The 15,199-nt window shown below is 44.3% G+C and overlaps 1 protein-coding gene across 1 annotated transcript in view; it reads right to left on the bottom strand.

The window, feature by feature from the left end:
• The window catches only part of lsp1a (lymphocyte specific protein 1 a), a 38,480-nt gene extending 23,527 nt beyond the window's left edge, over window positions 1–14,953 (bottom strand). Inside the window, exons 1-2 of the mRNA XM_036534906.1 lie at window positions 14,590–14,953; window positions 3,789–3,914 (exon numbers count right to left, since the gene is read on the bottom strand). Of these exons, the coding sequence (XP_036390799.1) occupies window positions 3,789–3,914; window positions 14,590–14,648 (185 nt within the window). The 5' untranslated portion in view covers window positions 14,649–14,953. The remainder of the gene's footprint in view (window positions 1–3,788; window positions 3,915–14,589) is intronic.
• Window positions 14,954–15,199: the final 246 nt, after the last annotated feature.

The raw sequence follows: 15,199 nt of genomic DNA, 5'->3' as shown, positions 1-15,199 counted from the left end.
GAGATCAAACATAAATCAGGAAAACAGATGTTGTGCTGTTTTCAGAATTTGAATGTGTTTGTTGCCCCCACGCTCAGGCAATCAGTGTGAGGTAATGTGCAGATGGATGTAATGAGTCCTCGCTGGGTGATACCTGATTACAACACATCACTTTGTCGACACAGAGACAACGGGCCTCTGAGCCTGCTGACTACTGTGCAAACAAAGGGATGACTGTGAGCAGGGTCAGCATGGAGCTTTATCTCAGAAGTGTCAACAACACTTTGGCAGGCGATGGACACGGGGCACTTGAGAGGACAAGGCAGTCAAAGATACAAAACCAGTGCAGTCACACTGTCACACTGGCCACTCCCTCTTCTCTTTTCTTTTCTTTTTTTGATTCTTACATAACATCATCTGTTTGGTAGTCACTGATCTTAACAAAGAAATGTTGTGTGACAGTCTCAGAAAATGTGCAGTAACACTTGCCTAGACTTGTTAAGGGCAGAATGCACTGCAGTTGGATGGAATGTGGGCCAAATTTAAACATTTAAACAGGTGGGGGCCAGACAGCAGGACCCCAGTTTTTCCATGGAAAGGGACACTGTGGACATGTAAACAGACAGGTCCATAAATCTCCCCGACCCGTGCTAACATGTTTGTTATGACACATAGACATCTCACATCTGGCCATCACTGAATACGCACAACATTTCCTTTTGAGTATGACTCCAGAAGCAAATGAGTGATGCTGCCTTGTCTGCTGGTGTATCCAGAGACAAGCTAAATTCTAATAAATAAGGACACATCATCAGCCTGATTGGTCAACAACATAACTGTCCAGCAGTTATTTCTCCCAAGCACAGAGAGACAAGCACAGAGAGAACTTTGGTAGGGGAACAACAAGATGGCAGCATCCATTGTACTGACACAGAAACACCCACTGGGCAGCAGTGAAACAGGAGCTATAGAGACAACACTGGGGTGGATACATCTGCGGACCCAAAGTGACCATGACATGACATGACATGACCATGACCATGACAAACTGCAGAAGTGACAAGCAGAAAGAAATACCGTGTGGTTTGGTAGAAGCAACAGGTGATGCTGCATGTCTAAGAGTCACAATACATGCATCAAAACCCCTGAGTGAGTGAGCAAGACAGCAGCAAATTTGGCAATACGCAAAGCAATGGCTGCAGTCACATTCTGAAGTGGTGACACCAAGGATTTGGTGGTAGCCCACTTGTAAAGTATGACAGGTACACTCAGAGTACTCCCTCTCACAAGTCTCAAAAGTGATGGTGCTCTCTCCCTGCCTTTGAATCATATCATCTGTGATTGGCCTCAAGATGCCAATTTTGAGATTTAGGGGGCAGGTGGGGTAGGCAACTATGGAAAAGAGGTTTAAATGTATATGACAGCTGGGCTTTCTGTCACAACACATCCAACTGAGACATGGTCCTAGGCACTGAGCCATATGTAAGTGTACTCAAAGGTACATTTACTGGGTGTTTCTCCTTGACACAATAACACAGAATCGGCAGTTCCCCCAATAAACTTTGAGCGGCTTTCCCCTTGTTACTGCAAATGTCCACAACTGCTATTTAAATTCTTGGCCAAGGCCAAAAATGCATTTCATTAATTAAAAGGAAAAGTGAGGCATGAGATTTTTAATGATACACCATGCACCTCTCTCCATTCCTGCCTCATTAAGAGCCTTGTAATGAAAGCACACTTTATCTTCCCAGGAGCTGTCGGAATGGAATGTGGTCCACATTCCACAGGATGATTAAACAGGTTTTCTATTAAAGAAAACTAACATTACCAGATGGAACCAGACTGTTACCAGATTGACAGAAATTCATATAAATATAGGAGCATTCATATAAAAACCACTCAACACACTGTTTGGATTCTTTGCTTGTTAAATCACAGGTGTAGCCAATTGCTTTTGTCTGACTTTCCCAACCCAAAAAGCTGTCCCTCCTATGCAAAACAACTCACAACCAGCACACTTTTTTTCAACATATTAGCATCAAAACAACTAAGAGAAGTGCTGTCCAGGCACTGCCAGAGAGGAAGTGGTAAAACTGAGGGAGGATGTCAAAGCCACAGACACAAATATCAGGCACCAGCTATACCAGTAAAAAACTGCTACATCCCTGACCTCACATTTGACCCTACCACTTGACACCTGATGGTACTAAACAGACTACAGCACATGTTGGATGTGGCGCAAACATTTTCCTGACGTGATTTAAGCAAGTCTCATACCTAAACCACAGGTATAGACTTCCTCAGGCCCATTTCATGTTAGTAATCTATACCTTTCTGGCCCTTTTTTCCCCACATGCAAGCAAGTCAGAGACAATAATTGGAAGCTCAGGTTAAAAGCAGCAGCAGTGCTAAGAGCCATGAGGTGCAGTGCTTTCCAGAGACACACTGTAGTAAACATTCTTAAGGGCTTGAGTAATGAAAAGGCAGCTGCAAGACTGCCACAGAGAGGCAGGAAAGGGAGAGAGAAAGACAAAGATGGAGAGAGAAAATGAGAGAAGAAAAATGTGAGGGGAGAGGGAAAGTTAGAGAGGAAGGGAGAGGGGCAGCTAGAGAGGGAGAGAGATAATGGAGGGAAAGAGGGAGAGAGAGATTTTGGAGGGAGGGAGGGAGTTGGAGACAGTGAGGGAAAGAGAGTATGTGTGTATGAGAGAGGGAGGAGAGAGATGGGAGAGGGGGTGAGTGTGAGTCGATGGGTGGGAGACAAAGCGTGTCTCATCCACAAACGACCTCATTTAAACTTTGCAGCTCAGGAATTCCATTCTGGAACTTTGGAATTCACCCACTCAGACAATGACCGGGAAATGAGAAGTGATTACACTGTCCACCACAAATTAATTTATATGCTACGATGAAGAGCACAGGCAGTGAAGAAAACTGTCAAACTATTAACTGGAGGGAAACAATTTAATTAATGGTTCTGAGAGATCCTGGGTTTTACAAAAGAAGTCTTACAGATATTCCAGGAAGTTGTGTGCTGTCTTTTCCCATCAGCAGATAAGTGGCTCTCTGAAGACCTGCCCTGATATCATTGTCCTCAATACTAACTGTTGTTCACTGGGTCCCTAAAATCACGGATACAGTAATTGTCATCTTCCTGCATTGGATCTACCTTTCCTTTCTGTGAACATTCCATATATTCCCAATAAAATGATTAATAATGGGAAGAGGTGCAGATGAAAACAGTACCCAATTATCATATGCATGGGATTAGGAACAAACGTTTATAATAATCATTCCTCATAATTATTCGTTCCTGTTAATGCCCCAGCTTTTTTAAGATTTTCAGAAACTGCTTGAGAAATTCTCTTTTTTACAAGATGGGCAAACTAGATACTCAAGATTTTACAGCACAAGCTGTTGTAGGACAAATCCTCTCAATCTTTCTACCTTTAAACTCTGAAAATGCGTATAGCACCCCTGAGACATCAATCATCGCGACTCAGAGTTCACCGTGAAAGCTGAACACTATGTGCTCTGACGTATCTCATCCTGCCGAACAGTTTTACTTTACTCGCCTACAGGAAACACATCACAAAAGACAGGCTGAAATGGTGGTCCCCACAGTGAGACATTTGGCACAGGAAGGGCCACAGGCGGAGGGAAAACAGGGGATAGATCGTTAAGATATCAGGTTTAAACTGCTGTCTGGCTCCACACAGAGCCCCTGCTGGGCAGAGAAATTGACAGTGCCAGATCTGTAGGCTACATAGAAGCTCTGGAGGACACCTGCATGTAGTCCCGTGACTTACAGGTTGTCCTCGACCATGGGCCCAGAGTTCGACTGGCTGCTGGTGCTGCGGATCACCTCTCTCGCCCTGCGACGCCGCTCCCGCTCAATTTCCTCAGCATCCTCAATGCTCCGCTGTGCTGTCACTCTGTGCAAGGAAGGAGGAAAAGGAATGAGATGAAGGATATGTTTTGTATGTTTAATTTGTAGACAGCATGAATAGGGTCAACACTATGTATCAGTGTGAAGTACAGTAATACCCTAAATATCTGGCACAGATAACATTTTACTGTTTTAATCTGGTCAGAGAGAATATTAATAATAACAATAAAAGTTACTAAACATGAATAAACAGTGGTATATAAACTGAATAGCAAGATAACCATTTTCTGTCTACATTGGAATAAAACAAGTACAAGTAAGCTAAACAAAACACAACAATGTAAAACGACCAGCACACAAATCTTTCCAAACAATGACGTGTAAATGCATAAAAATGGGAGACACATCCAAAAGACCATCTGCTTCTAGATTTTGTGTTGGCTTTGGATAAACGTTAGTGTCCGACCTCCTGAACCGTTTGAAAACTTGGAATGTCTGTTTGTTTACGTCATTGGTAAACATGCACTCCCGCCCTGTTCAGTGATGCAATTAAAGATTCACACCAGCTGTGACACACACAGCTAGATTCACCAAATTAATACTCACAAGTCTTCACATTTTTCTAATCTCTTGTACTGTATGGACATCAAATCCCAAATATTTATTGGGTTACGTGAATGTAAGCAGTTGGGTTTCTCAACCTACAGTAAATATTGAAAAATGCAGTGATAAACAACAAGAAGACTTCCCAACCTATTGTGTCACCAGATGCATTTGATGGTGTGCACTTTATGAAATGTTTTGCACGTTTAAGGTACTGACAGAATGGCAACTCCCAAGAATACATGAAAAGTGGGTAACAGTAGAAACAATAAATGTGCGGTAGACCATGCTTTCTGGAACTTTCTTCCTTCAATTCTATACACCAATGAGTTGGCTAAGGACGAGGCAAGTCACTCTGGGTGTTAGTCTGAGGAGAGGCAGCATTGACTTTGAATGGAGTAGTAGTCTTCAAATTCACTGAGCATCAACAGGGGCAGAGAGGTGCAGCAATCACAAGAAAGCCACTGCTCAGTCTATTACTGTTTCAGTTCAGTTTGTCCTTTACTTGAGGGATTTCTGTATTGTATCTTAAACAACACTTTTCAGTCATTTCAGTAGTGCTTGCCTTTAGGGATGTCATAAAATATCGATATATTGATTATTGATCGGCACGTTATTTTAGCTATATATTTTTGAGGCATCAATGTATTAACATTAGCCAACATTTAAATTAGACACCTAATATGTGTGCTTTCCAATTCATTCAGTTGGCCTTCCGTTTAATGTAGTCTGAAATATTAGCTTTCGGAGCCCACAAGGGGGCCGTATAAAATCTATAGGCCTTGTATAGTTATTACTAAGTTACCTCGCTCACCTCTCTCGCCCCTACTTTTGTGCTGCTGGTGTATGTTTTGGTGTATGTAAATTAGGCTAGGCTAATGTTATGATGGACAAAAATATTGGAGAGTTTTGGGGAAAGGGCAAACAAAGCAACGTTTGGGCTCATTTTGGAGTCTGGGTTGATGGAGCTGGCCAATACCTGGAAAAAACAAAAACTGTGTGCAAAAGGTGCAAGACAGAATTTCCATTCTCCAGAAACACAACCAATCTAATATCACAATGAACAAATATCATAGAGAATGGCAGCGATGTACAGCGAAAGGCAGTACACTAGTACGAACTACAGCTGCGGAAAATTTGATCACCAGGAAGAAGTTACCAATTGATTCGCCACAGGCTAAAAAGCTACCAAACTGTGTAGTGAAATTTATAGTCGGAGATATGCAGCCACGGTGCGTTTGCAGCTTGAGAAAGCAGAGCGCATTGCTCTTACTACCGACTCCTGGACCTCACAAGCTACTGACGACTACGTAACGGTTACTGCACATGTAATTGATTCAGCATTTGAGACAAGCTCTTTTGTCCTGCAACCTTCTCCCTGCGGATGCAGTCACACAGCACAAAACCTGTGTGAAAGCCTTGCAGACATGGAGAGTAAGTGGGAAATTCTACTGCGTGACCCACAGCCCGTGTATATTACTGACAATGCTCGGAATATTACAAATGCCCTGCAGCTTCTCGAGTGACAACACATTGGCTGCATGGCCAACAAGCTGAACCTTGCCAAGGAAAAGGGGAATGGCGGTCCGAACAGTGAGTAGAGTTTTGGGAAAGTGCAGGCGCGTTGTTGGACATTTTAAACGCAGTGTCACAGCATCCAGGTCCCTCACGGACAAGCAGGTCCTTCTACAGCTACCACAGCATCGACTGGTGCAAGACATTGAAACCATATGGAATTCTGCTTATGATGTGTTGACCCATATTGTTGAGCAGGAACCCGCTATTTGTGCAGTTCTCACCAGTTCTGGAAGGGCAGATATCAGAGATCTCATCCTCACGGAAATCGAGCTTGCTCAGATTAAAGACCTACTGCCTGTTCTCGAACCCATCAAAGAGGCCACCAAGAGACAAAGGTCACCTCTTCTCTACTTCAGCAGCATCAGCACCATGTGCTGGTGATTCGCCTATCCAGAGAGACTGTAAAGTTGAAATAAACCGGGATCTCAGCACACACTACCAAACAGAGGCTGTTGTTCAGTTTATGGAAATTGCCGCTGCCCTTGACCCACGTTTTAAAACACTCTAATTTTTTGACATGAACAATAAAGAAAAAATCTTTCAGAAACTTGAGGCCAAGCTCATAGATTTAGCGACTGAGACGGGGGCAGACGTGGGTGAAACAAGCTCCGACCCACCACCAGCCAAAGTGATGGCAACAGATCACTGCGATCGACTGACTGACACTAGGTCTACAAGAATGTCCAGTCTCTTTGACATTTGTGAGAATAGTAGAGCAGACCGGCTGTTACCGCGAGACGCTGTGCGACATGAGCTGTCACTCTACAAGGAGGAAACTCCCATCTCTATGACCAAATGTCCGTTGGATTGGTGGAGATGTCATGCTGCCATATACCTAACTCTGTCCAGGCTAGCGAAACGCTACTTCAGTATGCATGCTACTAGTGTTCCCAGTGAGAGGGTGTTCTCTGTGGCTGGCAACATTGTCACTTCCCAGCATTCACGTTAGGATCCAAACAATGTGGACATGCTCATATTTCTCACTAAAAATACTGTTCATTAGACTAGGCTTTGCATTGGCCATTGGGCCTAGTTCTGTTAATTAGAATGCAACGTCCAATGTTTTGCTAACTGTTGTTTTGCTGTTAAGATGAGACCGATTTTATGTTGGCCTATTTTCATAACATTTATAACAGCCTTTTTCATACCGTTTATAACAGACTTTATGTTGGCCTATAACATAAGCATATTGTTCTATCTAGGCTACACAAAATATCTCTCTTGGGAATGTGTACGTAATAAAGAATCTTATTTTCAATCAATGTGCTTACATTTATGATTTGCTGAAATTATTAGCCTGTTAATTTGTTATGATGACACAATCTGACCTGACAACTAGGTTGCTCGTTCACAATCAGGCAGGCTAATACGGCTCCATCTAGTGGTGCTTCCTTATGTGACACTGAATACCGATAAGCCTTCGCAACTTAAATAATTAAGGTTTGTCTATTTATTTACACCTATTTATTTCTATCTGAAAAATGCTGATATATATCGATAATCATCACGAAAATTTTCTGATTATTGATGCATGAAAAAGGCATCAATCCCAAGCCTACTTGCCTACATGTACTACACAAAGCTAAGGGCAAACCACACTGAGGTTTGAGTGAAGTGAAATTTGATTTTTCTCCTAGTGCATTCTCACAACACTGGACATGCTGTGCCAGCAGCTGGTTGGATGTCCAGAGTAAAGCATGGAGAGTTAGCTAAAGAAGACTTGGAGGTAGAGTGGAGACTCTTCACGCATCATTTTGGAAAACCTGTTGTTATTTTCAGCAAGGCCCTGTCAGTGTCCACCAAACAAGGGGGGAGTGATGCTGATGTGAACCAGCCTCAATATAAACCAACTGTCCAGCATGGTGGACAATTTGAGTTGCAGGCAGCCTATTACCCAGCCACTGCTCACGGGCTCTGGGAGCACCAGGATAAACTCAATCAGCTGTTTTCTCATGCTGGTCGGAAGAGGATTATAATCACTGGCAGCCACCTCTATCTCACAAGAGGGATACATCAGCTCACCCTGGCCTCTACAATCATTTTCTTTGCTCAAGATTTAGTAGTAGGGTAGCATGCAGTGGCTTAACTAAGGGCCCTGTGCATAGATCTGATGTGATGTGTCAACAGCGAGCAAATGCAATGCATGCAGATATGCTCTCTATTTTGCAAGTCTGTGTTAGTTGACTGTATACCCCTGGACATATTTACCCTGGGCAAACTGCAGAGAGGCAGAAGAACGATCCCATGGCTTCGGGACCAAAGCAGCGTTAGGCTCGTCAATAGGTCCCATCTGTGTCTCGGTGTGTCAGATTACAGTATACATTTATTGAGCTTCTGGAACAATTTAGGCAGCGTGCGTCACTAATGGCTCCCTAATGAATCCCAGATGGCTCGCACCACTCAGGGACAGTCTGCTTCAGCGACTCTTGTTTTATGACAGTCCTGGGCAGAAAATCTGTCCGGGTGGAGCGGCCCATAAATACATGCCATGATCAAAGTGACGCTGCCTTGCTCTGGCATATTTCCAGAGCCATTAGCCCATTTTCGAGCCACAAGTGCCCTCTGCCCCTCTCTGGACCGCTCCTCTTGCAGAGGGGGTAAAAAGGTCAGCAGGCGGCTGGACAGTGGCTGGGGTGTAATCGGGGCCTGCAAGTCAGGGCTGTGAAGGACATGCAGTTTTCCCATGGCTCAGGGGAAGCAGTTTTGTCACTCTCTCCACAACAGGAAGAGACAAGGCCATGCTGCAGCACAAAATACCCACACTGCATCCCCCCCATGCTTCATCACCCTGAAATGTAAAAGGACATGGCAAGAACAGGGTATTGCTGAAAATTTCTTTGTATTCCATTACATTGTCTTTGATCAGCATAATGGGATTATTTCATTGTTTGGCAGGGGGCAGATGAATGACTTGCAATCCTCGTTTTAATGATTGGCTTAATTATATAATAAATCAACCCCCCCCCCCCCCCCATTTCTCAACTTCATCAGCTCATCAGCACAGAAAATCTGTTTCCATTAAGGCGAATCAAAGCAAACAATTTTCCCTCCCGCTGGTACTGATTGATGCAGAGGGGAAGAGTTCTCTCCTGGGTTTCACAGTAGTCGAAAAATGATCTGCCAAAACCTCTGGTTTGTGTTGAAGCACAGTTGCCTCTCTCAACAATTATAACAATATGTCAACTTCCTTAGAATCTCATTCAAAAGCAACAGCCCCAGGCTAAAGGCCCTGACTTCAAATCTGGGAAATGTTGTTGGCCATCAAGCTGTCTGCAAATCCACAACAGCGCGAGTCCCATCATGCTCACCTTGGAAATGAAGCTGAAGGTGGGGAAAGCCAAAAGCTGCAGATCCAGATGGGGCAGCATCGTGTGCCTTGGTTGTCGGAGACAATGATGAACAGACCAGCAGTGGGAGCAGCACAGGATTAGCAGCTTCTGCGCTGCAGTGAACTTAGTATGGCAGTGAAGATAAGCTAGGGTAAACCCTTCTGGCAGAGAGAGCCTTCATTGTTTTTTTTTGGGGTGATGTTTAACACTCTTTAATACATTAACACCATTATGATGTCAGCTCTTTGCTGGCCAGCTGCATGCAGTAGATTTTGCTGCCAGAAACTGTTGCATTCAGTAACTCATATTTTGATGATCTGTTCAAAATATACTTGAAATTTCCTAGCTAAACTAAAAAAATTAAGTAAAACATTTGACAGCACCTTCCCTAATTTATATCCTGAATCACATTCAAAAGCCTCTCTCCACAAGATTTCACTGTTTTGAACAGTCAGATGCTCAATGGAAGTCCATTGCTTTCCACATACTGGTGAAGCCAAACAAAAGAACAGCCCCATGAGAACAGCAAAGTGTTCATTGTGAGCAGTAAGAGAGCAGCTCCACTGATCCAAGGGCACAAAACAGTCTCGCAAACTGATAACCACATGGGCTTCGGGTCATTTCGATCTCAGTTCCACCTTACTTGGCACCTCATCTACATGCTACATTTGCAGTGTGAAGTTTGGCATTTGGCTGTCAAAGAGTGGATGGGAAAGCAAACTTTGGGACTGGAGAGAAAGAACAGACGGAGATGGTAAAGGAAGGAGCATTAACCATTCCTCTTCTCTTCCTCTCCTCTGACTACAGGCTCAAGAGACAGACCTGAGCCTCATTTCCTGCTGGTGAAGGACCCTGAGATGAACACTGACTCATCCCTTTGTTTCCATACTCCTGTACACCGTTTGGTTGCTTGGAGTTTTGCCCAACATGGTGTCAAACTTATGCTGGAATTCAAAACAACCACGTTGTGGTTTGTCCATAACTTTGAACAACTTTTTTATTTCCTCTCATTACTAACCTATTTGACATTATGGGTTCTGTGACCACTGGAGTTAAGGACAAATCTTGTGTGAGCAACAGAAAGTAAGGTTTGCTTAAATTTGTCATTCAGTCAAGACAAAGAACTTAGAAACTTCATTACCTAGTGTGGCTGTGTGTTCCCACTTCTTGACTCAGCTAAGTTAACTTAAGGTACTGCCACACATAAAACTAGTTCAGGTGAACCCCATTGTGGACCCTCTATTCTTCTGTTATTGAAATTGTTTGGTTTATACAGTCTTAGTTCTCAGCAGTCTTTGTTTAGATAATGAACTCCCTTTATTGCCAATGATAAAAACTATTATGTATTTCCTTTTTGTGTGTTTGAGTGATGAACTGACTGAAGTCTGTGTCATAGATAGAGAGTGATGTAGGAAGGGTGGTAGAGGGTGTGGGGGGTGTCTTGTTGAGATGAGGTCATTGCCATGATGCAAGTCTCGACAGTAAAAGGAGTCAGTCATTTTGATGGTGCTGTGAAGAAACTCTCAGGGGACTTCTAAAAATGACTCAGTGAATGTACAGCAATGTTGTTGGTTTTTTTTTTTGGCAACATTCAATAGTGAAAGAACATGATATGACTTGAGCAACATCTTAAAGCTCTCACCAAGCGGGGCTTCCCATGCTGATGTAACTCTTAACGCATACTGCGATTTATAACAAACTTACAACCAATCATGTATCAGGTTAATTTCTCTCCCCACAAGAACTGAACTGAACAATTCACTCACCCTTTATTTCACCTCATTTCCACACAGAAAACGAGCTAAAGTCATTTGTCATATTGAAACAAATTCAGTGTAGAAAATGCCAGCGAGAGGGACTATTCCAGAGCATAGCTTTCCTGTGAGGCTGTTTTTAGCCCTCCTGAAGCATTTCATCATGCTGTGACTGAAATTGGCCCCCAGTGCAGCACACAAACGGATCAGAGCTAATTTCCTCTGACCCCCATGTCCATAGACTTCTCATTGGTCTGTTTGTTTATTTGTGTAAGGGGTCTTTCCAAGCCCATTAATGAAATGTTGTCTTTAAAGCCCCCCTCAACCCCCCCCCCCCCCCCCCCATCCCTCACCTCCTCCAAAAAGCCATCTGGTATTGAGCAGCCAAAAAAAATAGTCTCATAACACATTTAGGTTTACTACAGGCATGCACATTGGCCAAATCAGTGAACTGCTCCTTCTTGTAGGACATTGTATTTTTGGACTCAAATACACCATAAAATCTGATCAGGTTGTAAGGTCTCTTACCCAACAAAGTACCTGGGCCATTAGAGAGAGCTGCTGTGGAATCCATCTCTGTTCCCCACAAGAATCAGTGCTTTAAAATCCCTTGCAGTGGGGGGTGGGGGTTTCCAGCGTCTTATTCTGGTTTTGTATGGAGAGGGAGGAACCGCAGAGAAACTGCTTGGACTCGTTTTTCTTTCTTTTCTCAGCTCTGCCTCACCCCAAAGGGTGAGGACACCCGAGGAGAGGCACAGGGGTGTATATTGCTCCCCTTTGGGAGGAGCATAGGGTCCTGGGACTGAACCACCCCCAAACAGCCAGCCCACCACCAAGTCAGCAAAGCATTCCTGTGCCTATTATCTGTGCAGGGCTGTGTTGACACAGGACAGGAGAGGGGAATGCAGAGCTCAGGCTGAGGCATTGTGGCCCTCACCTGAATCCCTTGCTGAAGGATCAAGACTGCTGAGACTTGAAGGGGGGACCCCAACCCCTCTGGTCATTAAATGCATGCAGTTGAAACAGAACACCAGATCAACACTGATTAGTGGTGCCCGTTTACAACACAGAACCATGGGATGATGACTTTTTAAAAGACATGGCTTTGGGGGTGGGTGGAGGGGAGGGGGTGTTATTTTAGCAGATGAATCTACCCTCCTTTTTTCTGTTTTTGAAGGCATTGCACTGTTTGCTTGCAGCGTCTGTGGCTTTTGGAGCCCTAGTGACTTTCCAAAACAACCCAGCTGGTTGTGCTGGATCCCAGCACATCTCACAAGTCTGAGAAAGCACCCCGAGCAGGAAGAGTTGCCACCACCTCAGCCACGTCGCCAGTGACAGCCTCTGTTCCTCCAGGATGTGTTGGTGGCATAGCCATGCTCGGAGTGACTCTCACCAATCCTGTAACAGCCCGCATGCTTTGCCACCACGCTGCCGTGCACTGGGCCGTGTGGAAAGCGAAGCCAGTGGAATCAGCACTCAGCGCTGTTGAGGAATGCTTGTGGAGAGTGATGTCATCCATCTCCCTAGCTTCTAAACTGATACAGAGTGGCACCACCCGCTCAAAACACGTCCAAGGCTGTCCAGTGAAAAAAGTGTTCATTTACTCCCTAGTCTGAATGTAGAACTGTCCAAATAGCAGGAAACAAGACATTATTCTCTCCATATTATGAGACAATAAAAAATCAATGGGAAAATGAGTTCTGCTGTCCAACCTCATCCAAACAACAAAAGACAGTGAGTCTGAACAAGGCAGGCATATGCTGGACGTGTCTGTGCAATCCACCCCGCATTTATGCACCCCTGAGAACACAAAAGTGAATGAATACTGTGAATGCTGGAACCCAAATGTATTTCCGTTCGAGTGTATGGACAAAAGGGCCAGTTTATCTTTTCAGAATGAAGACTGTGTCGGTCCTCCCTTACACACCCAGAGCCCCACCTGTGTGCTTTGCTCATGAGACCCAATCAACCTGTAGTACACCTGACCTCAGCCTAGTGGTTGCAATGTAACAATGCATTTGGCAGACTAACTCCTTCTCCGGATACTGATGGCTGGAGTTCAGATCAAAGGTTTTGTCTCAAGGTTGTGTAGATTCACCCAGCACAAGACAATTCAATGTGCATACATTCATTTCAAATTCACACAATGATCTACATATCAGTTATGGTTTCCTTTTGCATGTAATAAATAGCAGTAAAGCTAGTTGAGAATCCCCCACTCAGTCAGGTCAAAGAGATTGTGGAATCAGTCCCAATAGACAGTATTAGTTTCAGTTCAGTTTTTGTCATGTCATTGGAGGTTTGTCAGTCTACAGTGGATTAATCAATCCATTTACTCCACAATTTTATATGCCACTATTAACAAAATAATTCCCACAAAAGAAGTGCTTCACATATTATGTCAATTCCCGCATGCAATGCACTAAAGAAGTCACAAAGGAAAGTCTAACAGTTCTGCATAGTTAGACACTACATAAACATGGTTATCTAAACAACAATATCCCCATGCTCTTTAACCTGCGCTCCTACACTGAGGGATGGCGAAGGAGTAGCCCAGATTAATCACCCAGCCCCCATGAGAGAGCTGCCCGTGCCGCAACCCCAGAGTCAGCAGCCTAGTCCCCAGAGATGCAATCAGCAGTCACCTTCTCTGCCCAACGTTCAGACCCTCGCAAAGAAACAATAAGCAACCTGTGAAGCCAGGAAAATACCTTTCCCCATACCTAAAACATCTGTCACTTCTTATACTTATACAGGACAGCACTGTGATGCAGCAGTCTGGGAACAGAGTTTGGTGGCCAGAAGGTGGTAGGTTCAAGTCCCAAGCATTGTACTCTTGAGCAAGGATGGAGCAACTGGCATTAAACCCATGCACCAAAATTAGGCTATTTTATAGTGCAAATTCATGGTTTGCTGCATTACCTGTGGCCCAAAACACAGTAATCCCTCTGTACCTTAATTAGAACCACAGGTTTACCTGCAAGCAGCCAGCAGAAGGGCAGGTAGGGTGCCTGACTCATATCACTGCTCTACTCTGTGACTTTTGTCCTGGTCACATCAGCCTGAGGCATTACTACAAAAGGAGCACAAATCTATTTAATACATTTTGAAAGAACAAGCATAAACAGAAAATAATGGCTTGCAAAAGTACACAGACAGCGCACCGTATGTTCACACCCAAATGGGCAAATGCTGGATTATATGATCTGTGAGCACAATAATGTGATTTCCCTCATAACGGACCCACAGTCAGCTCAGCCAAGATACCTGGGCTTCACACACAATTTACCTGAGCACCCTTGTGTTAGCAGTCATCTTAAACCAAATAAAGCTCCAAAGAGAATACCTTCTTGTTTCATACACAACTAATAAGCACTGATAAACCCACCTTACCCTAAAACTGCAAACGCACCCCTCATTAAAAACCCTGTAAAATTGATCCTGTTTATTCACTCACTTCAGCAGATTCTGTAAGCCCTGTTTGCTGGAGTTTCTTCTCAGGATGGCACTGGACATGTCTCCTTTTTTGTTATCCTGTGGCTCTGTTTATCAGGAAGGAAAATGTGTATGGATCACAAGTTGAAGCTGAGCTTCACCCAAAGATAAAGACGCCTTTCTTCCTCCGCGGTCCCAAAGAGCAGTGTGATGTTTCCTGGAGGGATCTGAGCTTTTGTAGGATCTCTCTCTCTCTCTCTCTGTCTCTGTCTCTGTCTCTCTCTCTCTCTCTCTCTCTCTCTCTCTCTTTCTCTCTCTGTCACGCACACAGGGCTTCCTTTCAGCTTCTCTCGCTTGAGTCGCCTGCTGAAAATGTCAGGAGGGACTCTCCCGGCACTGTCTCTTCCCCACTCCCACAGTCAGTCACGGTCCTGCCTCCTAGCCCCCCCCCCCCCCCCCCCCCCCGCATGTGGTTCTCATTGAGAGCTCTGAAAAATCCCTGCTCTGCATCATTTCCCTCCCTCTCCCTATCCTGCGAGGGTCATGTGACTTTCCCTAAGGGAAAAGTAAGATGATACCCCCCCAACCACCCACCCCCTTCCACACACACACACACACACACTTGCTCACAT

The sequence above is a fragment of the Megalops cyprinoides genome, chromosome 8 (assembly GCF_013368585.1).
Source record: "Megalops cyprinoides isolate fMegCyp1 chromosome 8, fMegCyp1.pri, whole genome shotgun sequence".
In the NCBI taxonomy this organism is placed as follows: Eukaryota; Metazoa; Chordata; class Actinopteri; order Elopiformes; family Megalopidae; genus Megalops; species Megalops cyprinoides.
Note: the sequence above shows the minus strand (reverse complement) of the source record. Positions and strands in the feature narration are given on the sequence as shown.